The sequence below is a fragment of the Meriones unguiculatus genome, chromosome 16, assembly GCF_030254825.1.
Source record: "Meriones unguiculatus strain TT.TT164.6M chromosome 16, Bangor_MerUng_6.1, whole genome shotgun sequence".
Classification (NCBI taxonomy): Eukaryota; Metazoa; Chordata; class Mammalia; order Rodentia; family Muridae; genus Meriones; species Meriones unguiculatus.
In genome coordinates this window covers 21,590,424-21,617,624 of record NC_083363.1, presented here as the reverse complement: position 1 = coordinate 21,617,624, position 27,201 = coordinate 21,590,424, and the positions used below count along the sequence as shown (strand labels likewise).

Below are 27,201 nucleotides of genomic sequence, written 5' to 3'. Positions count from 1 at the left end.
TCTCACTCATTGCTTGAAGATTTGTTAAGGCTTTGAAAACAGAAGGAATGAGGTGCTTTTAAACAGGACAGGGCTATTTCTCCTTGCTTTATTTATTTTTATGCCATGCAAAAGGAATAAAGAGGTATAAAGCAGCTCAAGTGGAGCCAAATAAATCTGGATAAATAGAGCAAGAACCTAGTAAAAACCTGGGGGTGAGAAAGAAGAAAGGTATTGAGGATGGGAGATAAAAGGAAGGAATAAAAAAGGAAATTTAATAATTTCTATAGTATTAGGTTCTATTTATTATTACCTAGGGAACAAAGTGACTTTGGCCCAATGAAATATTTTAAACTGGGGTTAAGCTCTGGGTGGAAATTAGGAACTCATCTTTAAAGTCCTTATTGAATCCTCTCATGCTGTCACCTCCCGTCACCCTTTATTAAAGCTTTGTGTGTGAGTGCTGCTGGGTCTAGGAAGGCTGATATCTTTTACTTGTTCTGATGAATCGCAGCATAGAAGCTTGCGAGTTTTCACAGCCAACACAACAGGAGTCTCTCATATTATTCCTGAAGCCAGGGCAGGGAGTGAGAGGGCATGGGGAACTCTTTGTCCTAACTCCTGCCAATTTGGGGTGATCTCTGCCTTCATGAAATGGAAAAAGATATAAGCAAGAGCTAATAATGCACAAAGCTAGAGCATAAAGGCTAGACTCTGTAGGTAAAATTAGAAATTCTATTTAGGCCCACTGTAGATATGTTTATGTCATTGGCTTATGGATCCCGGAATTAATGCTTCACCACTCTCCATTGCTAATATGAAGACTGCTTACACACGATGTTCAAGTAATCACACATTTCATTTGAGTACATTCTCTTTGGTGTTGAGAAATCTCTTTTTTCTCAGTTAAATGATCCAACGCCAATATCTCTTACTATGCTTTCCTTCAATCCCCTCTTCTTTCACTATGGGCAGTTTCTCTCATACACACATTTTATACTCTTTTAAAATTAAAATCTCTCTCTCTCTCTCTCTCTCTCTCTCTCTCCCTCTCTCTCTCTCCTGTGTGTGTGTGTGTGTGTGTGTGTGTGTGTGTGTATAAATGTATGTATATGCAGAGGCCAGCAGACAGTCTCTGCTGTTGTTCGTTAGGCACTGTCCGTGTCTTCACAGAACCTAGTAGACATATGTCCGTGGATACCAAGCATCTGCAAACACTGCATGCTCTCAAGTGACAGACATTATTTCACACCTGATGCTGACAGAAAAAATATATGTATAACTGCATATCGTGGATACCATTGACCGCCAAAGAGTTATTTAGTTGTGTCTTTGGGCTGAACAGTACACTCTAAGTTCATAATTACCTTTTCTGGCTGTTTTGGAGCCCAATTAAAATGTATTGCACCTTGAAGTTGTTAATTAATGCACTCATCAATCTGTTCAATAACACCCTTGCAAGTGATTATTGTAAGGGCATCGAGAAGGCACAGGGATGAAATGAGCATGTTGAGAAATGCCAGTGAAACAGTGAAACAGGCTTACTTGTGACCATAGGAGAATTGTTTCACTGGGTGTCAGGCGTTAAGGGAATTCTTTGTGAAACCGCCGAGGAACAGCAAGGATTTGAACAGGTGCTCACGTGTAGCTGCTGGTTGAGAGAGATGGCATGGGACTGTGGCACTGTGGAAAGCAGTGTCTGAGAAGGTGGCAGGAGACCAGGAGAACCAGGAGGGAGTGCAACAGGTGATGTTGATTTTTGTTGTGGTTAAGACGTTCTATCTGAAGGTAAGGCTTTTTCTGTGAGCTTCATCTAGGGAGACTGTTTGATGTTCTGCCTTGTCGGTGCCACGCTTCAGTGTCTCCTTTCATGGAGTCCATTCTGGCAGCTCAGTGGCTGGCTGCTGATTCTCAAGGTCTCCTCTCTGAGCCCTTTTGCAGTTTATTAATTTAAAAGCAGCAGCAACTTTCCTAGAGGTGAAACACATAATGATTTTTTTTCCAATCTCTTTCCTAGTCGGTATCACTGGGAAAGTCTGATTAGATCCAACCCACAACAATGTTATATAGAAAATGTCAACCAAGGTGACTTTCTGTGTGTTGAGAAGCCCAAGCCTTAGGTTAAAGGCTGTAACAGAGAGAACAGTCCTTCTTACAGAATGAAAAGGTGTTGCACAAATTATCTTAAAGAGCCAAAAGCAGCATTCAGTTCTCACTTAAAACAATTTGTTCTTGGAATGTTGTCAGCTAAAATTGTGGTCAACTTTTGCAAATTGTATGAATTTACGCTGCATATTTTATTTAGTGTTTAGCAAAACTCCAATATGGCTCTGCATAACTTACGCAATACACTAAGAAAATGACTTCAGAAACTCCCACAGAAGTTGACAAATTGGGCATCTAATGCTTTTAAGCTAATTGCATGTTTAGCAGTTAAGGAGCTGACTTGTTAAGAATGAAGATCAGAGTTTCGTGGAGACAATGTTCTGCCTACTGCCACATTGAATAGGACCAAACCCTGTATCAGAAATATTACAGGCGCTTAAAGAAGCAAATAATGTGCGCTTTAATCGCTGTTCTACTTAGAGTTTCAGTGAAGTGCTCATGAATCATATGCACTGTCATAGCAGTTTTGAAAACTATTCTTGAATTTTCAAGCTGTTATTTTCAGGAAATTTCGAAAGCAAATTGCTAAGTGATAAAGAGTAATTTGGTAGCATTGCTTATGTCAGTGTTTTGCTTCCTTGCAGACTGGAAAAACAGAAAAGAGTAATACCCTGAATGCCGCTATAGACAACATGAGCAAGAAGACAAGAGACCTCCGCAGACAGGTGAGAGAGAAGTGAGGCACTGGGCAGGAACAAGAGGCAAAAGAACCTTCCATTCATTGTGACAGTGTTTGTTTCTCGTCTTTTAAAACTGTAGAACAAGGAAACAGAAAAACAAGCTTACACTTTTCATATTTAATATGCCTGAAATGTTTTGTGGCAAACAGAAGGCAAAAAAAAGGAGTGTGTGACTTAATGTCATGCAGAATTGCATTTGAATCTTGGCACTGTTCTCATAAGATGTGAGTTCTGGGGCATAGAATTCATCTCTCAGTCCTTCTCTGAATCTCTGAAATGCAATTAACAATGTGAAATGGGGCTTTGGATGTTAAGTGAATGCACAGTGCTGGACAGGAGAGATTGCTTGGTTGGTAAAGGGCAAGTGAAAGGACCCTATCTCAATCCATAGAACACTCTTGGAAAATGGCCAGGGTCAGGGGTGGGAGGCGCAAGGAGCAGGCTTATAATATAAGTACTGGAGAGATGGTGACAAGTGAGTTCCTGGGCTTCTCTGCCAAGCTATCCTCGACTTCTTGGCGAGCTACTCATAGGTGAAGGGCCCTGTCATAAGAGAGAAGTATATGGATCCTCATTCATGACAGCTGGAAGTTGTCCTCTGTCCTCACATGCAATGCCACACACACACACACGCCTACCTGTGTATAAATGAACATGTGCACACATACGCACATTCACTTCCACACGAGATAAAACCAATAAGCGTGATTGCATGGCATGCTAAATGATTAGGATGTTGGTAAACAGACTTCGTGACAGCGTTGTGCTGCTGGATTTTATGTCAGCTTGACACAGTAAGAGGAGAGAACTTCAACTAAGAAAGTGCCTCCAGAAATCTGGGCTGTAAACAGACAAGCCGGTAAGGCACTTTTTAAATTAATGATCGGTGGGGAAGAAAGAGTCCCTTGGGCTGCTGGTCCTGGCTTCTATTAAGAAAGCAGGCTGAGAAAAACACAGTGAGCAAGCCACTAAGCAGCACTCCTCAGTGGCCCCTGCTTCGAGGTTCCTGCCCTGCTTGAGCTCCTGTCCTGACTTCCTTCAGTGATGAACAGTGATGAGGAAGCATCAACTTAATAAACCCTTTCCTCTCCAAGTTGCTTTGTTAATGATATTCGATCACCTCAATGGTTAACTAAGTATAAACTGAATTTCTCATCCTAATTCAGAGAACATTCAAAGATTTCAATTCACCTTCTACAAGTATTGTGGCTGCTCCAAAAATTAGTTTCTGTTGAGACATTTTTTTTGATAGTCACTAGGTTTGGCAGATCAGAAAGGATTTTACTAAACAGTTGGGAAGGCCTGTGTTAGGACACAAGTTAACTTCTATCCCTGCCCCCTCCCCAGAATTAGCCAATTTTGAAGGCCTTTGCTTTAGAATACTTTCCACTGTTAATAACCAGATTTTTTTCCTATGGGCAGCTATAATGTGTTCACCATTAACTCATAAAAGCAGAGAAAAAAGCTTTTAACCAGAAGCCTTTAATGCTATATATTATTGTAGTTAAATGGGAAGAATTAGAGAAACGGCTGAGCTTTATTTTAATTCAGAAGTTGATTCAGATACAGAATAGGAAGGATTCCAGATAGTGAGCCTGTGTCACAGCAGAATTTTAAATTCTGTGAAAATCATGCTTTCTCAGCATTAGGGACTTGATGGAAATTCTCTTCACTGTCAACACTTAGAATCATGGGATACAAGAGTCAAAGGAGTACACCAGCACCGCCCCTTTGGGGCACAGATAAGAAAGTCATACAGTGTGTTCAGGGGCAGTGAATAAGGTCCTAGACAAGGACCCAGAAGTGCGGACCCTCAAAGTTGGCCTTCCCCTTTCTTGTATGGGTTTATTTTCAGTCTTCCCTAGGATTCCTCTCACCCTTATTTTTGAACAAGACTCTCCTGTATCCCAGGTTGGCCTCAAAACTCTGACCTTCCAAGTCCCTAACGGCTGGGGCAACAGGCATCTGCTGCCACACCGGTTTACTCTTTTCTGACGTATTAGGTATGAAACTGGAGATTTTCACATGCTCAGCTCAGCTGCACCCACAAACCTCCCTCTCCATTCCTACCCATTCTGCTCTTCCTGGAGCTCAGGAGAGCCATCTTTATGACTGTCAATGCCAGCACGGCCTGTCCCCATCTCTTCCATCTCGTTTGCCACCAGCGATGCTGCATGTAAAACGCTAATCTACATTCATGCCTCTCCAGCCTTTACATTATTATTTTCCACAAAGACTTGAGAAAAAGCAATTTCTTGCATGCTGAACTGAAAGTCTTACCAAATCACAGCCCAACATGCCCAGTTAAGTTTAAATTTTAGTTTAGCAACAAGCATGTCTTAATATAATTATGTTCCAAAACGTGGAATGGGACATACTTTTATTATTATTTTTTTTAATGTGCACTTCAAATTCAAATATTCCCAGATGTCCTGTATTTACTGTGTAATCTGCATGGCTTGTCTTCTCAACATCACTGGTGTGATGCACCACATTGGGGCAGTCAATACCTTCTCATAGTCCTTTTCAGTTTGTAGAGAACAGCGGTGCTCTGAGGATTTTACCGGTCAGTGTAACTTTTGTTTCTTTTTCCTCTTTCACTAAGCACCATAAGGAGGAGCCACTGTGATTCTGGGTATCAGCAGGGCTCTTTCTACATGGTCTTCACTGGGTATGGTGGCAGAAAGCCACCCAGCAAGCTGGGACTCAGGATAGGAGCTGAGATCCAAAGCCAAGGAATATGGTTTCTTGTGCTTTTTACAGGTTAAACAGAGCCACAAAATTCACTCTAAATAAAGGGTCAAGCAGGAACTCTTTATCATTTGGAGAAGCAGCATGCCTGTGTGCAAAGGCATGGAATGAAGAGCAACGGTCTTCATGGAGACATGTCATCTTCAAGGCTACTTTTAGCTGCTCAGATTCTCATTATCCAACTGTTCTTCATAACCAAAATGTCTTCATTTACCATTGTGAAGTCTGTACTTTTGGGTATATAATTTAAGCATGTAGTTGAGGTTTAGGAATGTAGCTTTTTTTCACTGAGTACTTTCCTGGCATGCTTGTAGCTCTGGTATTGATCCCTATTACCTTCTACACTGGACATGGTGACACTTCTCTGTCAAATCTGCACACAAGAGGAGTGATTAAAGGCATAAGGTTATCCTCTACTACAAATGAATTTACAGCTAGCCTGGGATACATGACACCATGTCTCAGAAAAAAATTGAAAACAGCAAAATGAGTAATCTCTTCATCTTTTTTATGATTTCAATGTTTAAGAGTTTATTCTAAGTGCCTTACATATGTTCTTTTCTCATAAAAGCAAAGCCCGGTTCTTAGGCTGTCTTTGAAATATTTAATGATCATCTCCTGTTCTAGAACTGGTTTTATTTTTAGTAAAACATCCCAAGAACCTCTCTTTTTGCTCATCCATCCTTATCCATTTCATAACCATTACTTTTTCATCAGTAATAGAAATGTCTTAGCTTTTAGGTCAGAGAATGATTGAGTCTGTAAGAAGTGCCATAAATTCCTTAGGGATGTCTAAAGAGTAGACACTATACATTGTGGAGCTTGAAGATGGAACGTTCTAGCACATGACATAGTCATTTTTCTGCTTTCACTTTTTTCCTGCTCTGTGGCTCTCTCACCTGTTTTACAAAGTTCTGGTCACGGTGTTCTGAGCTCTCTGTAACTTGATCACACATATTTGTTCTCAGTGTTGCTTATCTCCTTAGTTCCTCTGATCAGATATACACTCACCCGCATCTGACAAAGGAATCTACTTGCTTCTCAGCAAATGATCCTTCCACAGCTTGTCATGTTCAGCATATTGATAGACTGCTCACAGCATCTTGAGCTCTGCCCCTTCTGAACTCCCTGTCATTCCCCTTCTAATCTAAGTCACTACAGATCAGAAATAGTATAGATGCTACTTCTCCCAGCAAACCTTAGCTGTTTTCTCCAGCAGGAATTATTATTATTTTCTAAGAGAACTTAAATACATGTGAACTTTTTGTGAACTTTTTTCCAATAGTTATTCCTGCTCTGCAAACTTTTTTTTTCTTTTGTAGGCTATTTTCTTCTCAATGGATTGCAGACTTTTACAATGATAGTGTATTCTTTGTGTTTGACTTCATCCTTGAAATAAGAAATAAGCTGTAATGTTTTATCAATTCTCCAGTGAATCAATTTGCTAAACTTCACATGGTGGAGTCATGATTCTATCACAGGTACAATATAACAAAAGCCCACCTGCATAATCACCACACCAAGGGACAAGGAAAATGGCCTATTCATTTTCAAAACCCCTAGCATCAAATGAACTGATTTTACTGTCATCATTTTTTCTCTATTACTTATTTATGAATTTTTCAACATTTTATTTTTTTATCATTTTACCTGGCTTCCCATTATTTACTGGAGAATTACATATCTGTTCATTTATCTTCCAGTAAATGAAGACTATTTTTTTAATCCTTTAACTTCCTTTAACCTTTACTTCATTAAAAATCACAACATCCAAATATATCCTACTTCTACTGTCTCCTGAAGAATGAAATATTTGATTTTATTAAGAGAAGATTAACAGTATCACTTACTTGCCTAATAAGACAAGGCATTAAAGTTCATGGATGCTAAAGTAATGAAGTACTCTATAAATGAAAATAGAATTCTGACAACAGTAAACAAAAGAGGCGAAACCACCTGTGTGATTATTGCATTCATTGTTTGACTACCTGGCCTGAGGCATCTTCGTTCCTCACATCCTTAGCAAACCCCTGGGAAGCCATTCTTAGCTCTTTATCAGTCATCCTCAGCATATTAAGTTCTCATGGGTCCCTGTCGCACGAATTTGGCACCACGGCTGGATGCTAGATTACTTCATTGAGTTCTTATTGATCGGTCGAGTTTTCCAAATCATATTTTGCTTACTAAATTAAAATTAAAATGGCATCTGTTTTCTTGATTCCGGAAGGAGGAGCATTTTCAGAAATACTCCCCTTGCATCTTCTCATGCATCTTCCCCCTCACAACTTAGTCTTTCTGTCCCCTCATTTGATGACGATGGTAGACTTTCTCAGTTTCCACACAGAGCTTTCGGTTTTGTGTTTCGATCATAGAGAAACATTTTATTTTTTATACCAAAACACTTATATTGTGGGAAATAGAAATATTGATGCCTCAGGACCTTTTGTTAAGTTACAATGAGAAAAGACAGAAAGCTCCACAGTTTGGTTTTTGCTCTGATATCATTCACGCTTGACCATAAGCTTTTACTGAAAACTCATACCCAACTCTTATTGGCTTTTCATTAACTTCAAATTTTAGCAGCATGGCTTATATGTCAAAATTGGCATGTTGGAGTCTTCTTTAGCAAGTTCCGTATGTCATCCAAGTGACAGAAATATAGTGAGCCCCTGGATAGGAAGACAGTATGAAAATAAATAAGTTTAAGACTATTTAGTACAGATATAGACAGCGTACAGCGAGAATGTCCCATAGGACTATGGCAAGACAAATAAAGAGAATTGCTTAATGGAATATCCCCATCTTTCTGTGTTTAGACCTGTTCACCTGGAGAGCATTAGCCCCTAACAATTCTTTTCCCATGGTCAGCAAAATGTAAGGCATGGCAGAGTTACTTTCAATGATGTGCAAAGTAGAAGTGACAGAGTATTATCTGCAAAGATGAGTGTAGGAAGACGTGGATCCTGTCGGCTGGGAATGACCAGGCATTAACAACAGAGGAAGAGTCTGTTCCAGCTGGGATCTCATTCATGAGAACAAAACCTTAGTACGACAATTCAGTGCAGGGAGATGATTTGGGAGGTGATTCCAAATATAAACTTTTAGTAACTGCCAAGCAAGGTAGAAAGTAGGAGATATCTTGTTGTAGCTACAGCTACAGGAAATAGGGGCCTGAGGACTTCTGTGAACTAGAATTTCTCCTCAGGTTGTCTGGCCAATGATGAAAGCCAGAGCTAGGAGCTCTTGCAACTGCTGTGGTTGCTCCTGTGGATGTGGGTTCTTTATAACTTGCAAGCTGCGGTCGTACTTTATGTGAGAACCTAATGGAGACTTAGAATGGGAGCTGAGGCTGAATAACAAGAAGCATAGGATGTCCTCAGAGGACCTAGAACTGTGGCAAGAGATAAATTGCAGGCAGATCTAGAGGATATGCCGTGCAGTGTCACCTCTTACCATAGTCATGAGCATTAGGAGAAAGGGCTTGAACTCAACAAGTCAGGCAGAGACTTTGGTGAAACCTATGGGACATTTAACTCCGCAGGTTGATATTTGCCTGTGTTAAGATGCTCTCTGGAAGAAAATCATGCTTACCCTCAAAGACTACACAAGTTACAGATTTCTGATGCATTCCTATGTCATGAGATTAAAAAAAAAAAAAGCTTATTTTTAAGCATGCATTTCATAGTAGCTAATAGCAAATCTTACTTCATCTCACAGCCAAATTGCTAATCAATTACTAGTCAATTTCCCAATCACTCTTAAAGAATTAGTGGTAGGGTTTTTATATCTAATTTCATATGAAACTTGCTTTGTTCACCAACTACTGTCATAGAGGTCAAACTCTACAGACTGTATCTGTTTTATAAGTTCAGGTTTTTTTAAAGTATATATATATATATATATATATATATATATATATATAGGCATGTGTGTATCACATACGTATTCCATTTTCCTGGGCTTTTTTAGTTGAGTGCCCCACACCCCTCTACTAGATTATATGGGGTCATACATTTCTATCTTCACTGGTCTCATAGTATCTACCTCTTGAAATGCTGTTCAGCATTGTCTCATTGAATGGAATTGGCCATCTGCAAAAGAAGATTATACAAGACCATGGTGATGGTGATGACAACTATTTGGTAGAATACACATGTTTGGAGAGTCATAACATCGAGATTTATTTAAAATTTGTCTTTTAGTTTCTGTAATTGGTATTCTAGTTTTAGCTATGCTCTCAGCCTCTTAAAGCCCTATTCTTCCTGTAGTGGTGATTCCAAATGCATTCTTCAATGTCTCCTCACTGTCTGTCTATAATCATGGTTCTATCTGCATAATTTGCTTAAGCTAACTCCCATATTCTGACCTTCCTAGATGAAATTCCTAGATGAAGTTCCAGAAAAGAATGGGGCAGGGGGCTGTCACTAAAAATTCTCCCCTTCTCTGAGACCATTGATACATCTCCCTTATAATCCTGAAACATACACAGCCTGTGCCCTGCCCTGTGCCCCTAACTTCTCTGTTCCACTCCTCATTAACTACGAACACATCACTCCCTCATTTATGGCCATCACCTTGCCTCCAGACCTCTGACCTTCCACCCCCTGTCAGGTACCTGCTAAATATTAATTTGTTGCTATTAATGAGCAGAACATTTCAGTGAGGACCTTTCTGATGTTGCTGGGGGTGGAAAACGTCATAGCATTTCTGCGCTAGCTCTACCAACAGAGCAGAGGTGTTTTCCTACAAGAAGATGATAGATCCTACGGATTTATCATCCTATAATTATTATAGGGAGACAACACTTTTTTTTTCTATTTTTTCTGAAGTGCTGACAATTGAATCTTTGGCCTCAGACATGGAAGGCAAGTGTTCTGCCACTGAGCTATGTTATTATCAAGATACTGCTGTGTACAAATGAAGTGCTATCATTCTGGACCTTGAAATGATACCATTAGAAATTCTCAACCCTAAAATATAATCCTCACAAGGCAATTATAAGTTTCCTATCTGATCCTTGTCTTTTTAATTTTTTTTTTATATACATAGAGAGAGGTTATTGCTCTAAATGGTCAGGTTGATCTGAAAAGCCTTAGGCCTCATTTGTAACCATTGATGTTGTTTATTAAAATACAGCAAGATATTGTAGTCTCAGTATTAGAAATACAATAAATTAATTTTCAGTGCGATTTTTAATTTCAGGACGTTTCTGCTGAGTACAGCAATTACCTGATGTCATTTATAAGCATCCATGTAATTTAATTTAAAAGAACTAATTGTGGCAGAATGTTACAGTTGTTTAATAACTTAAGGTATGAGGGCAAGAACAATTAATGCAAATGGAGAAAATTGGACATGAAACTCATTTATTCTTCTTGCTCTATTAATCTTTTATCATCTGACACAAACTAGTGATCTTCTTACTTTAATTACCATGAAGTCTACAATTTAACTAATCAAAATGTATCATCAATTCTTTAAGTAAGAAAGTATTTTATTATTTGTAATTATTAAAATACAATATATGCATTTTTATTTGTATACATGCTGAACAATCTAATCATGTAATTTCTCAATGGAGAAATATTTAATTATCACTTACAATTTGAATTATATTTTTAAATGTAATATAAGAAAAATAAGTGGCTTTTGGGAACCAGGGAATTGTTGCCTGATTATTTTTATTATAATTTATTATTATCATTGTTTGTTAATTTGTTTTCAAAATAGGGTTTCTCTGTGTAGCCTTGGCTGTCTAGGACTCACTTTGTAGACCAGGCTGGCCTCAAACTCACAGAGATCTGCCTGCCTCTGCTCCCCGAATGCTGGAATTACAGGCATGTGCCACCCCGCCTGGTTACCTGATTGTTTTTATCTTGAATATTTTGTTCACTGTGCTTATAAAGGATTTTCACATACTATGCCATATATTATGGTTGTTAAAGAGTGCTTAAGAAATATACAACAACTTTTAGAACCATTGAGATCATAAGACTAGAAAATAGCATGAACTTTTTCTTGGAAATAAAAGGATTTTTTTTTTCGTCTTCTCAGCTCCGCAAGGCTATTATAGATCACATATCGGATTCTTTCTTGGACACAACAGTTCCACTCCTGGTTCTCATTGAAGCTGCTAAGAATGGCCGAGAAAATGAAATCAAAGAATATTCTGCGATATTTCATGAGCACACAGGCAGGCTTGTGGAGGTAAGTATGCTACAGCTGCAGCCACTTCAGAGCCAGGAAGGCAAGGTTCTCTTCTCCATTTACAGCTGAATTCTTGTCATATAAAAAAATGACAACATGTTATTAATGCTGCAGAGTTGGTCTCAGGTAATATGGAAGTATATGAGTCAAATGGTATGAGCTTCCCTTCAGTGGCTTGAAGGGAAGCAATTTATTTATAAAGGCCTATGAAATTGTGCTCACCGTTGTTTCAGTTTTAAATATCCCATTTTAGTGGCACTATACAACAGAACAAGCTAAATAAATAGTTCTGTCCTGATAAATATTTTCTTACCATCCTAGCTTTAATTTATCAGATACTCCACGCTACGTGTTTTATTGTCTAGATTTCATGGGTCCTTTCCTCCTGCTTTTTAGAAAAACATACTATATGATACAAAATAAAGAACAAGGCAGCAGACTTTGAGAGCTCCATGAAAAATTAAGTAGGGAGAGTGGAATAGAGGGAAGGAAGATGACAAATCATAATTCCCTCCTCTTAGCAGCTGTAGGTGTGACCATGACCCCATGGTTTTAAGAGCAGGATGGAAGATTGCTAACAGAATTTTGAAGGGTCGTAGATAACAGACTCCCAAGAGTCAGTGGAACCTGTTGCATCATGGGTATCAAACAGCTCAGAAAAGCAGACAACCTGAGTGGAAGACTTTCTTCAGGCAACAGTGCTCACAAGGCTGAGAACCAGTGACCAGAAGTGGGAGCTGCATTTTACCACGGCTGATTCTTGGCTGCAGTTTAGCAGTGTGTCTGTACCAGCTTTTGTTTGATGTAAATGTATCTCACTATGTCTCCTTGGCTAGTCTAGAATGTATTCCGTAGACCTGGGCCCCTATCCTCCCCAAGACCCACCTGCCTATAAAGGTGGTTGCTAATACAACTTTTGTACCAGATATTGTGACTAGTGTCTGTTAGAATCCTCTGTGCCCCTTCCATACTTGCGGTTAAACATTTGACTACCACCCCTTCTTACATAGTCAAGAGCTCTGCAGTAAAATGGGGTTATTGCCTAAATTGTGAGAAAAATAATCATAACTCAGAATCACAGTAACACAGAAGGGTTTTTTTAAGCACCTTTAATGTAAATATATGGAACAAATTCCAACATAGCTAGCATTTTTTTTTTCTGTTAACACTCCTGCTTGACTCTAGTCTCCATAGTTAGAAAATGCAAAATGGAGGGATGAACACTTGATTGCTAAGGCCATGCCATACCTCACCTCTGGCTTAGAAGTTCCCTTTGAATTTTTAAAAAACTCTGTGAGAGAGTGCAAGTGTTATTATTCCAAGGAATATTTACTAGAAATAAAGATATAAAAGCTAACCTAGCCTAGTTAGTGTTGGTGCTGAATTCAGATCTATAGTTTTAGTGAACATTTTCAGTGACCTATTGCTGATACGGTTTTGTTTAATCTTTCACATGCTCTTTCCTCAAGGACTTATTACTGATGTCCACGTATTTACTAGTGCCAGCAGGTTTACAAAGAGGTGACAAACTGAGTTCAGTCCCTGGCGATTGCAAACCATCCACGTAAGAATGGGTTTCTGGGCTGAAGCCACATTGCATAATAGGGCAGGTTAGTTTTATCATATACTTTGAAAGTAAAGTTTGGTTTCTGTTGATAATATCTTTTTATTCCAACATCTCAGTTTAATCTTTCTATGAAAATAACGGCTTTATACTGCTTACTGGAAAACGACGCCCTGGACAAACTGTAAAAAACGCAGTAGGTGGGGCCAGACACACAGTGCATGCTGCATCCCTGAGAATTCTTTCCAGAGACCTCTGCTCAGGGGATGCCTCAATCCTAGACTTCACATAGTTGGAGTTTATTAGGAAGTGCTCTTGAAATAAAGTTAACCTTGGAAGTTAATAGAGAGTTGTTTGAAAGGATGGTGCCTTTAATCCCAGCACTTGGGAAGCAGAGGCAGACAGATCTCTGTGAATTTGAGGCCAGCCTGGCCTACAAAGCAAGTTTCAGGATAGCCAGGGCTACACAGAGAAACCTTGTCTTGAAAAACGAATAAATAGATAGATAGATGAATAGATAGATAGATAATAAAAGTAATAATAAAAAGAAGGTTGTCTCTGTTGACCACCTCGAGTGAATTGAGTGAATTCTTGACTGTCAGCTGGAGCAGCTGTCAGGAGGATTCAGCTATATTCCTTAATAGGCCCTGTTTATCTAGGCAGCCTCCCATCCCCCACCAAACAACTTTATTGAAAGTTTTATGGATGACTCCTGAATAATTTCTGAATAACCTCACAATTTAAAAATTATTTTTACTGTACTTTAATCTAGAGTTTCTTCAAGTGTGTTTCCCTAATGCTTCCTTTTATGTCATATTGCTAAAATACTGCCTTTAAGAATATCCATGAATATTACCTTAATATTTTAACAAAATGTGAGTTCACTCTTTGCGGATAGAGCTTTAAGAAATTCGTTTTAGTGTTCAAGGATTTTGAGAATTCCCTATTCCATGTGAACATTAAAGAGTAAAAGCATCTGGAATTATGAGCTATTGGGAGACTGAGACTGGGTTTTATTTAAATCTGAATATCCCCTTAACACAGAATAAAGTGATTATGGAGGTTTGTAGTAGCGCCTGCATTCCCTTCCCATTCTAGTGTTGCGGGGGCATTCTGGTCTAAGTCACTTTCCGTTTCAGTGAGTTTTTACTGTGCAGATAGTTCCTAAACTTATTGGCTTAAAGCAACTATTTGCTATAACCACTCCTTCATTTTAACTGGGAGGGGGGTTGTTCTTATTTAGGATTTCTTTGTAACTTGTCATTTTCATATGTTATCTGAGATGGAGTCTACCAAAGATTTGTCCCAGTTGAACACAGAAAATGCCTGTTTCCATTCTCATGCATGTTATCTATCAACAGAGACATTGACATTTTTGAAAAGAGATAAAACATAGCCTTTCCCTGTGGCCGTGACCTGACATTCTCCCAGAAGAGGTTTTAGGTTCTAAGAGGGTCACAACAGCAGTGTCATTGGCGGATAAAACACATCACCATTAGTCCTGAGGAGGTCTGTGGGGAGATTTCTACTGAAGGTGAGATCTTGGTTTACAGCACAGAGAAGAAATTGCGGTGAGTTGGTATGAAGCCAAAATCAGGTTTGTAAGGAAGAAGAGACAGACAGCAATAACCCCCACACTCCAGAGAGGTGAATTCTTAAAAACCTAGGAGATGGCTTTTGAAGTTACATTATTGAAAAGATACAATCTATATCTAAGTTTAAGAGGGAAAATTAAAGCATTTGGATATTTTGTTTTTATTATAGTTATTTGTATGTATGTGTGTATACGGGATATCTCTGTAGACATGCTCCTGTCATGGCATACATGTGAAGGTCAGAGAACAATTTACCAAGGTCAGTTCTCTTCTTCCATTTTACTGGCTCAGGTATATTTCATGTTTTTTTTTTTTTTTTTTTTTTTTTTTTGCTTTGTTGAGGCAATGTCTTTTTGTTGTTGTTATTTTGTTTTTCAAGACAGGGTTTCTCTGTGTAGCCCTGGCTGTCCTGGATTTGCTTTGTAGGCCAGGGTGGCTTTGGATTCCTGACTGGTGGGGTTAAAGTCATATATCCTGCCTCCCATCTTGTCATAGGAGTGCTGAGGTTACAGACTGGCTTTAGGCGGGTACTGGGCTTCTGAACTCAGATCCTCATGATAGCATGATAAAAGTTTGGTCCACTTAGCCATCTCCACAGCCAACACATATATTTTTATCATCAATGTGGCTCATAAGTTGGTTTTTTAGGTTTTCTTAATAAGGGAAGAGTAGACATTATGGGTGATCAGTCAACTGTGTTGAAATCCCTGGCTTTCAAGCCATGAGAGACCTCTACCAGGAGGGAGTGACGGGCTCTTTCCTTTTCTCATGGCTTAGTTTTCCCTGTCTTTTCTATCCTGTCTCAGCAAAGGCAAACAAGGAGCAGGAAATGGAATCTGCCTTCCTCTTACTGCTTAGGCCCAGAAATTTTCACTCACGTCTACTGTACTCTTTCAGTTAAAGGAGTGACACAGACCAAGAGAGAGAACTAAGCTGGAGGGGTGACTCTGTGCTCAGCAGAGGGAGCAGCCGAACTTGTGTGGCTGCCTTTCATCTACCGCGTGACTCCAAGGGCCATGTCATCTGATTTACCTTTCTGTTCTATTTAATTTTTTTCATTTTAGGAGTATGTTTTATTTATCCTTTGACAATTTTATACATCTACACCTTATATCTTTATCCTATACACCCCCAACTCTTCCCTTACCTGCCTGAACACCATTTAACATGTCTCCCTCCTAAATCAGTCACCACTAACCCCTTGCCTTCTGGACTGTTGACCGTCCCTACTGACCACAAGATAGCATGACCACAGCTGTAATGAGTTTTGGAGTACCATGGCCATGTCATGTCCAGGAAACAGCCTTTCACAGTGCTCCTCGCTCCTCCCTAGCCTCAGGCTCATGCCCCCTTTCCAGCCTCTCTTCCTTAAGGTTCCCTGAGCCTTGACCTCAAATGCTCATGGTCATTTGTTCTCCGCATTTTGACTGGTTCTGGAGGATCCTTGACCAAGAATTTGTGGAGTGGTACCCTACACCTGGCTCTGAGATGCTCTTTCTGGGAAAGCATTGCCTACTTACTCCAGGATCTCTGTTCAAACTCTCCCTTCTTTTCTTGTTACATAATTGCTTTGTATTTAAAAGTTTAGTTTAAAAAGTGGCACTCACTTGGCCCCTTCCATTTGCTTTATCTCTAGAAGAAGTTTAGAAAAGTTCATTTTTAAAGTCTCTCCTAATTGTTTTTGTCAACTCAGAGATTTGTAGTTTCCTAAGAAATACGCAAACAAAAGTTTTTTGTTTTTTTTTTTTTAAATATAACTGCTTATACACTTTCTTTTTGAAAACCACTTCCACTTTTATCTTGCAGGGAAACTTTTGTTTTGAAAACTACAGCCACCTAATGAAAACTAAAGAGAAAACTGTTGCCAATTTACTGTAAGAAAGGAGACATGAGGGCCTTGTGAGAATCCTGAGAAATAGCAGAGCTTAATTACATCAGGTTCAAAAGACATTCAGTTTTCCTTGTGTAGCTAGCTCACCAGTCCCCCTTCCTCTCTCCCAGCACCCCACACTGACATTCCCATATGCCCATCTTATTCCCAAGCTGGGCCATTTGATATAGCAGGGCAGGGAGCCTTAAGTTCTAAATGACTTGGAGAAAAAGCTATTTTCAACATATCTAGGTCTTCAGACCTCAGCTATATTTGTCAGAGAAATCTAAAATCAGTGAACTCCTTGAAATCAGACCTCTGTGGGAGAAGCAAGCCCATTTAAAAAAAAATTCCTATCAGATCGCCCAAGAAAAACTTTGTATTGTGAAAGGAACTTTGTAAATAATGGCTAAACTTAAAAAGGGGGGTGGGGGCTGAAGACAAAGCACAGAAGAGGCTATCCAGGAGCCATGAATATTGAGTGAAGAAATAGGCTTGCACCACTAAACAAGAAGCTATTTACAACTGAAAAATTAATTTTTTTCCAGTGGCCCCGCACTGAGAATGTCAACCAAACCCAAGTAGGTCCCATGCTCAGGGGTAGTTGGCCAATACATAATAAATTCAGTGGTGGTTTTGTAGATGTTTTGTCTCATTTGCTTAGTTGTGACATTTGTATTTTGTCTTATTGGTCTCCTGCTTGCATGTTTTGAGGCCCTTTGTGAAGTTTTGTTGTTGTTGTTTGCTCTTTTGTTTGTTTTTATTTCCATTGCTTTTTAAAGAGAAATAGAAAAATAACATAAAGATAGATAGGTAAGGAGGTGGGGGAAATCTGAGGGAAGTTGGGGGATGGGAAAATCATGGCCAAAATATCTGGGTAAATTTTTTTTAACTCTTAACTTTATTTATTCAGTTGTTTACTTTACATCCCAATCTCCCAATTGTAATCCCCATGTTCCTCTCCTCCTGATCCCAACCTTTCACCCTCTTCCCCTTTTCTCCCCCTCCCCCAAGAAAGCCTCCCACTACTAACCCACCTCAGCACTTCAAGTCTCCACAGGACTGAGCACATCCACGGTGGCCTGGCGAGGGAGTCCCACCAGGGATCATGCAACAGAGTCTATGTCAGAGAGAGTCCCTACCCTCGTTACTAGGAGCCCCACAAAAGACCAAGTTGCCTATTGGGTATTATGTGTGGGGGGCCTAGATCCAGTCCTTTCAGGGAAAGAGAGAGAGGAAAAACTTAAGTGACTGGCAAAGTGACAAATGAGTGGGAAAGGCACACTCGTATTCTTCAGTAGAGCCAGGCTACAGTTTTCTATGGATTACATGGTTAGATACAATGGAAGGATGTTGAATAATTCCCAGACAACGTCAGTAGAGAGAAAACCCATAACTACCTGATAATCACATCTTACTTGGAGTAAACAAAACACTGAACTTTTCCTACTTGGAATGTCAGGCTACTTATTGTATCTTGGCACTAGAGCCTTGGTACTGATGATAACAAGAAACCAGGAAAACAGTCAACAGGGTGGCATTTAAAAAGTTATCTTAATGTAATATTTTGCCATTGATAACAAATGTAGTTATTGAATCATGATTTCAAGTTCTTTGATGTCACCCCAATGATGAGTTGGAACATTAATTCTTCATTCTTCTACTAATAATATTTATTGAGAGTATGAATTTTATCTTAATATAATTATCTATATGGTAAGGGTTTTGTCTGTGTTGTTTTTGCCTCCTTGAACAGCAATTGCTCTACAGCAAGTGGCCAGTCCCTCCTAAAGGAAGGGAAACCTTGTGACACTAAGTTCCCTTTCTTCCTCAAAGTAGATGAATGGAAATTGTAATGATCAAACGTATGACGATATCTGGGCTCGTTGATCAAGCAGAGTGCTCTGTGACTCTGTTGCACATGGGTGTTTATTTTCTAGACTTTATTTTTAATTATGTCTCAATGTACATACCTGTTCCTGTGCGGGAGTTTGTGTATTTGAGTGTAGTGCCTGAACGGAGCCAGAAGAGAGAGTCAGGCCCCTTGGCACTACAGACCCAGGGGATTGTGAGCGACCACATGCTGGTGCTGGGAATTGAATCCCCATGTTCCTCTCCTCCTGATCCCAACCTTTCACCCTCTTCCCCTTTTCTCCCCCTCCCCCAAGAAAGCCTCCCACTACTAACCCACCTCAGCACTTCAAGTGCTTACAGGCTGAGCCTTCTCTTCAACCCTTCCCATGCGTATTTTTACAAATCCCTTAATGCAGTATCAGTAAATGCCTTTGTCATTAATTATAAAGAACAGACACAAACCGTCTGCTCAGGAATTTTTTTTTCAGAAGGAGTTTGTGATAAATAAATAACATCTTAAAGCTCGTGTCTCCCTCTAAAAAAAAAAATTTCCCTGTCTATCTTTCTTCTGGTGATTTAACAGCTCTCAGAGGAATGTCATTACACTGAATAGATAGATACATTGTTTATTGTGATTCCTATTATGTAATCCATTTTCATCTTTTTTTTCCCCTTTGGGGGCAGTTAGTAACCCTGGATGACCAAAAAGATGCTGTGTAACCCAGGGCAGCCTCAAACTTGCAGTGGTCTGTCTGCCTCTGCCTCACCAGTGCTGAGATTACAATTTGTACCACCACACCCAGCTGACATTTTAGCCATATTATAATTTGTTCTTGGCAAATTTCTTCATACTGAGCCTTACCACTGCTGCTAATTAAAATAATGATGGCCTGGACTGGCCCCATGAGTTTCACTATATTAATTACCATTAAATATGTTACTGTTAATGATACAGGACTGAGAACTTTCTGTGAATCCGGGTAGTTTCTTTCTGTAAAATGCCAGCTTCCTTGGTGCTTTGACTCATCAAAAATTCATCTCTCTTGATGCACCCTATTTTAGTATGTTTCATGGGAGCCTTTCATCAAAAAGGAAAAAGTGGGTGGACGTTTAATTATAATACTTCCCTACTACCTACAAGGCTGATTGTTCCCACTCGCAAAAATGGCGAGCCCGATTTAGCGAAGCCACAGTGCCAAGAGAGGGGGCTCGAGAGGGGCTCCTGCTGCTTGCAAGAAGTTCTGACTGCTGTCAGCTCTCCTCACAGCTCTGCATTCTGACAGAATGCTGTTCGCGTTTAACACTTCACTTTAATTGATCATCTGTTATCAAATAAGGATATGTTCGATTATAAATAAACACAGCTTTTGGAGGCCCATCTTGTGCATCCTCCTTCTCTCCCTTGGAAAAAAAAAAAACACCCCAAATAAAAAAGACAAAAAATAAACCCATACTTATGCTTGTACACAAAGCAACAACTGTTCTCAGAGAATGTCTTGGAAACTCTCCTGTTTTGGTGTGGAATGGATGCGACAGCTGAGTCAGATATGCCCTGGATGAGAAGGCACACAGCACGCAGGCTGGCTGCCACTCTGTGGGTTAGGAAGCTTCTTGTGGCTATCATGGTGTTTTAAAGGCTGACCTGGGTGCACAGAGCTCTTTTCACATTTGAACTTTTTTTTTTTTTAACTTCAATTTTCCACTTGTCTTTGCACCCGTGGAGAGCAGATACTTTTCAGAATAATGTTGAGGTGGAATGTTTGTGGTCTGGAATTTAGAGGAGAGGGCAAACACTATGGGGTGGGAAGAATTTGCAAATTCAGGGAGACATAGTGGTAGCCCACTTGAACGGTGATTACTGTGCAAGGGTGCGTTCTGGGGAGGCAGAATTCCGCATGGGGGATGACAACACAAATGCAGCTATTCCCGGATGCCTGTGTTAAAGAATGCAGCCGAAATGAGAACTGGACAGAAATGTCTGCAGGAGCACAGAATGAAATCAGGGCAGGCGATGAACAGCCTTGAATACTTGGTTGCCAATTGGTCTCATCTTGCAACACTGGATTGTGTGATAGACTTGGTGAAAGGAGTGTCTTCTCACCATTAAAGATGTGAAAGCAAACCATGGCTTTTTATTTAGAGATGGAGTATTTTGTATACGAACAAAAATTTTCTAACCATTAATGACTGATTCTAAACTTCCAAGCATAGATTTGCATTTAACAAAAAAACCTGCATTTAAAACCTAACTCATTATGATAACTCAAAAGAGAATGAATAACAATTGTTTTAATAAGGAAGTTGGAACAGAGAAGCAAGCAGCCCAAGATTTAATGGTTCTAGATACATGCTGACCAACAGAAATAGAAAGCAATTATGGGCTTGAAATTTTAGTAGTTACACTAGCAAAATGTAGAAATAAAAAGAGACAGGTTAAACTAATTTTAATGTATTTCACTAAAAGCAACATGCCCACAATATTATCATTTCAGCCACCAATTGCATAAGAGTCATTAATTAGACATTTTATCATTTTTATGCTTATAAAAATCTGAGGTATATTTTAAACTCTTAATTTACAGTAGGTGTATTTTAACTGCTCGGTGGCTATGTGTTCAACAGTGACTGAGTGCATGTGTGTGTGAGTCTGTGTGTGTTTAAGCCAGAAGTTGCTGTTGGTGTTTGTTACTTTTCTGTCACTGTGACAAAGCACCGTGATGAAGGCAACTGAAGGAAGGGAGAGTTCATTTTGTCTTACTGCTCCAGTGGGAGAGTCTGTACGGACAAGACCCATGGCAGCAGGCAGAGAGGCCTGAGGCAAGAAGCAGAGAGGCCACATATTAAGTAAGAGGCAGAGACAGTACAACAGACTGGAAGTGCGGTGAGGGCCAGGGTCTCTCAAAGCCCATCCCAAGCTAACACTTTCTTCTTCATAACCTTCCTGAACAACATCACCAACTGGTGAGCAAGTGTTCAAATATTTGAGCCTCTTGTCCCGCTGGATTTTTATATGGGTTCTGAAAATCAGGATTCAGCTCCTCATAGCTGTGCAAGAAACACTTTCCAGAGATCTCTCCACAGCCTTTGACAACACAATTCTCCATAGAGAATGAACAAGCTAAAAGCAGGGATATCATCATTCCTTCGTTCATTCATTTATTCATTCACTCACCCAACTCATCACACCCTCACTGCCCTTTTGGTGCCATACACTCTTCTGAACACTGAAGCTTATATTTAAAGTCTTGCTTGTATTGTTTTCACCTGACTTATCAGAAAAAAACTCACACCATTCATTATATACAGAAATTAACAAATCAGTAAAATCAAGTGTCCGTTGATCCTCTAGAAAAATCGAGAAAGATGGTGGGAAGCATGGCTAGATATGAAATCTGTGTGCTGAGGATTGTGTCCTTTCCAGATGTTCTTTGAGAAGTGACTAAATCTCTTGTCCTATAAAGGAGACACTCTCCCCTCACATGAAGGTGTGAGTAAGTTACGGTTGGATGATGCAGTCCCAGGATAAACTAGTACCCTGTGGATGTCATTCATCTGTGAACATCAGCTTTATTCCTTTCTTTTGCTCAGATTTTCCAGAAATCTTACATGGAATGAAATAACCTGCATCCACCACTAACAGGCTCCCTAAATACAGATACAAACAGAAACCATATCCAGAAACATTAACAGGTTAAACACTGGATTTGGATAAAAAAAAAAAAAAAAAAAAAAAACCAAACAAACATAAAAGCAAAAAAAAAAAAACAATCAAACGATGTACAGAGTTTGACACACAGAACAGTGGTGTGTGAGGCCTCTGAAAGTAGAACCTTCCCAGTTTTACCTCCATGGTGACACCTGGTAATGCCTACTGAGTTAACCTGCTAACGCTCACTGATGAATAATTGGCTTTCAAAAAGCCAAATTTTCTTTTGGTTACTGGAATGCTGATGCAAGTTGAATCCAATCTATTTCTTTACATTGAATCACGGTGCATTCATCTGGAAAGTAGGGGAGGAATGCTACATATGCTCTTTCCCCTCAGGACTCACATGCATGGAACCCTGCATTTTAGCAACTGCTTCCATTTTTATATTTGATGTTGTAATGCAGGTGAGCTTTACTCTCCTGCCTGAGTAATGCAGGCAAGTTTCTACACTCTTACAGACAGAGGAAGTCCATTAACCAGATATGTTGGATCATTGGTTGTGTGTTTTGTTTTGTTGTTGTTTGGTTCTCATTTTGTGGGTCCCAACCCTGGGGGTCTAATGACCCTTTCACAGGTTCACCTAAGACCACCTTAAAACACATATATTTACATTGTGATTAACAGTAGCAAAATTACAGCTATGAGCAGCAAAGAAAACAATTTTATTCTTGGGGGTCACCTCAAAATGAGAAACTATATTAAAGGGTCACAGCATTGAGAAGGTTGAGAACCACTGGGATAAAACGAACCTTAGAAACTGAGAGAGCTAAGGATATAACTCAATTGGTAGAATGCTAGCCTAATGTACACAAAGTCCTGGGTTCGAGTCTCAGTAGTGTGATGAATGGTTGAGAAAAGACAGCCAGCATCTATCTGTGGCACCCATAAAAATGTACACAAATGGGTGTGTATTTGCACAGAAACATGTATACACATGCACACACACACAGGTTCAGTGTTCAACTAGCTTTCTTGTTCAGGGCAGGAGCATCTACCCAGTGGGCTGGACTCTCATACACATCAATCATTAGTTGAGACAGGCCATACACCAGTCTGATGGAGAGAACTCTTTTACTGAGTTCCTTCCTCTGAGCTGACTGTAAATTGCATCAAGTCGACAAGGGCAGTCCTTATCACACAAGAGAAGTCAAATTGCTCTGTCTTATGTTGATCACATGCCCAGATTACAAATTCAGCTTGAAAAGACTTACACTTTCTTGATTACTCTGACTTTTTTGTTTTTTAAATGAAACTATGGTGACCAAAAGAATATCTTGACTCATTCTTGGAACCAGTCAAAATGAGTACTAGAAAGTCTTTCTTCACCACCTTCCTTTTTCTGTCTACCTCTCACTACTCTACTCCAGCTACTGATATTGTTAATTATTACATATATCTAAGGGAAATACATGTTGACTTTACATTTATTTCATTGTTAACAGCATGCTGTTTGCAAAAGATATCATTTCCTCAAAATATACCATCGTTTTAAACAAAAACTATGCTAGGCACTCAAGACTTAATCCCTGGCAAAGAAATTAGCCACTCCCCTTTTGAATCTTGCTAATACGTAGGGCATGGATTAAAAAAAAAGTGTGATGACCAATGTATTGGATGAACACAGGTGTTGTGGGGACAGCAATGGGGTTTGAGTTAAGGATAAAGCATTCCAGTTTTGAGAAGTTGGTTTTCAAGCAATAAACTGATGAGTATTGGGCGGGGTGTAAAAAGTTTATAGGACAGGAATCAGGAAAGAAGAAAATCTGATAGACATATTAGATGTATTAGAATATTTAATAGCCAGGAAGTGAAAGTTAGACGCATCTTTTTGTTAATAGATCCATCTTCTGACAGTGTTCAGGAATGGACATGCTGAGATATGTGTGTGTTTTACTTGATAATAGTTTACATCCTCACTCTGTGTGGAATCCAAGTTGCTGCACTATCTTACCAGTAACTGTTACCATCAAGCTTTTGTTTTCTGTCATTCTATGGCATACAGTGTTTGGCTTTTATGGTTTTAATCTTCCAAACGAGTTAACTATGAGTCTGTATATGTCTGTATGTGTGTGTGTGTGTATGTATGTATGTATGTATAATACATGTAGTTTCTGGATTGCATGAGAACAGGCCGTAGACTGTAAGGATTTAGCTCTCATCAGCAAAGTTTCCATGGTTCCATTGATGGCTTCATTATTTTTATATTGTTAGATAATTATAGAGATATAGAGAGATGATATTATAGAAGGAAGCTTGTCCTTCTCATTGCTGAAAAGTGTCTTGTTTACTGCAGAACTTTTAATTTTGATGAAGTTAAATTAAATGCAGTATATCAATACTGTCATATATGTGTTATGCTTTTGTCTTTTATGATGCTTTCACCATACTGTTTTAGAAATTTTATAATTTTAACATTTCCATATAGGCTTATATTTATTCTATGTAACTACATTTTTGTGTCATGTAAGGTGGAATTCAAGTTTATTTGCTTATTTATTTTATATTAACCTTATTTCTTGAAAGTACTATTATGTCTTCAGCCACTTTTATGACAGCTTTGACAAGTGTGAATCGGTTGACCTGTGGGTACAAGCACACATCTGGGCTCTTTGGTCAATTTTCTTGATCTGTATGTCTACTGTGTAGTATACTCTTACAAGGTTCTCTTCGAAGTGAGCTTTAAAGTAAGCATTGAGATAAGTGTTCTTACTTCTCTCACTTTATTCCTTTTAATATTTCTCTATAAAATTTAGTATGGATTCATCAGTATCTACCAAACTACTGTATGTATAGATCAGAAGGTCGCTTAATCCCAGTTTGTAAAGACCTGATATCTGCTTTAGTCACTTTTCCATTACTGTCATAAACATACCGTGGCCAAAAGGAAGAATTTATTCTGGCCAGTAGCTCCAGGGGTCTGGAGGTTCTAAATGAGGGGGAAGTCTTCGGTGCAGGAACAGGCCGCTGAGAGATGCTTATCTATTTATAGGAAGCAAAGTGTGAACTGTAAGTGGAGGATGACTACCAACTCTCAAAGCCTACCCCACTGGCATACTTCTTCCAGCAAGGCTGCCTTAAGAGCTCTGTAATGTCCCCAAACAGCTCCACCTACTGGGCTGTTCAAATGCATCAGCCTACTGGGAACCTTTCTTTCTTTCTTTCTTTCTTTCTTTCTTTCTTTCTTTCTTTCTTTCTTTCTCTCTCTCTCTCTCTCTCTGTCCCTCCCTCCCTCCCTCCCTCCCTCCCTCCCTCCCTCCCTCCCTCCCTCCCTCCCTCCCTCCCTCCCTTCCTTCCTTCCTTCCTTCCTTTTTTTCTTCTTCATTCCTTCCCTTCTTTCCTTGTTCTTTTTTTAAAATTAATTATTTTATTGATTTTACATCCTGACTGCAGTTTTCCCTTCCTCCTGTCCTCCCAATGGGGATTCTTGTGGGAAAAGGGGAGGAAAGATTGTAGGAGCCAGAGGTGTCAGGAATACCACAAGAAAACCCACAGAATAAACTAACCTGTGCCCATAGGGGCTCACAGAGACTGAGCCACCAACCAGGGAGCCTGCATGGAACCGACGGAGGCTCTCTGCACATTTGATGCAGTCATGTAGCCTGGTCTCCATGTGGGACCCCTAACATGGGGCAGGAACTATCTCTGACTCTGTTACCTCGCTTTTGGACCCCTTCTTCCTACTGGGTTGCCTATTCTAGCCTCAATGGAAGAGGATGCACGTAGTCTCACTGGAAATTGATATGCCATGTCTGGATGATATCCACGGGAGGTCTCTCCCTTTCTGGAGAGAAGGGCAGGAAAGAGCAGGGGACATTTCCTATTCAAACCACCACCTTGTCTTCCTGGTGCTTAGCCTTCCAAGCAGTGAACATGGTATTTCTGCAATTATTTAGGCCTCTTTCGGTTTTCATCTTGTTGACTAACATATCAAGCATCAAAACATTTAGAATTATTGGATAATTGAATAATCAAAATCACCAGTTTTTTTTTCTCATACTAAATAAATCCATAGTGTTTCATTCTACTTATTGCGTCAATGTGTAGATTTTTCTTTTATTTATGGAATACTCTTATTTTGTTTGTGATATATTTTCAAAAATGATTTAAGGAAACTTGCTCATTAACTTAGCTGCTCTGATTAATCAACTTGTTAAGAAAACTGTTAGTGTTTTTATAGGCAAATAATGCATTGTAATTCCTCTTGCATACACCCCCCCTCTAATCTCCATAGTCTTCCCTCCTTCCTTCAAATTCTTTTCCTACATTCATGTCTTTTTGTTTTGTTTTGCTTTATGTCTCACTGAGTTTAACCAGAGAAATCTGTGTGACCGTGGACTTGAAATTAATTATCCTTTGAGAGGTTGTTCGGCTCAGTGGTGGGCATACAACTGTAGGAAATGTTTTCTCCTCCCCTGAACTATTGATAGCCGATAGAATGGTATGGTGCCCTAAATGAGAATGTTCCCCATAGGCTCTGATATTTGCATACTTGGTCCCGAGTAGATGGTGTTGTTTGGGAGGCTTAGGAGGTGTGGCTTTGTTGGAGGAATTGAGTCCCTGGGGTGGGCTTTGAAGTCTCAATCCCTTATGCCATTCTCACTGTGTCCTCTAAACCTCTTGTTGGCAGTTCAAGACGTTGGCTCTCTATTGCCACTCTGCAGTGTAATTAATTAAACATTTAAGGAGACACGTTTTTGAGCTGTAATTTTGCTTTTAAGTACTGCAATTAATTAAACGTTTAAGGAGAATTGTTTTTGCTATTGTTGTTGATCCTCTTCATGAAAAACTTATACAAATAGGGAAACAGATAGTTCATAAATAGACCT

At 39.5% G+C, this 27,201-nt stretch overlaps 1 protein-coding gene across 2 annotated transcripts in view; it reads left to right on the top strand.

Annotated features, from left to right (window-relative positions):
- Ctnna3 (catenin alpha 3) overlaps positions 1–27,201 on the top strand; it is a 1,666,920-nt gene that overhangs the window by 844,314 nt on the left and 795,405 nt on the right. For both annotated transcript variants that reach the window (XM_060369423.1, XM_060369422.1), the window contains exons 8-9: positions 2,730–2,810; positions 11,631–11,783. In XM_060369423.1, coding sequence (XP_060225406.1) covers positions 2,730–2,810; positions 11,631–11,783 — 234 coding nt within the window. The remainder of the gene's footprint in view (positions 1–2,729; positions 2,811–11,630; positions 11,784–27,201) is intronic.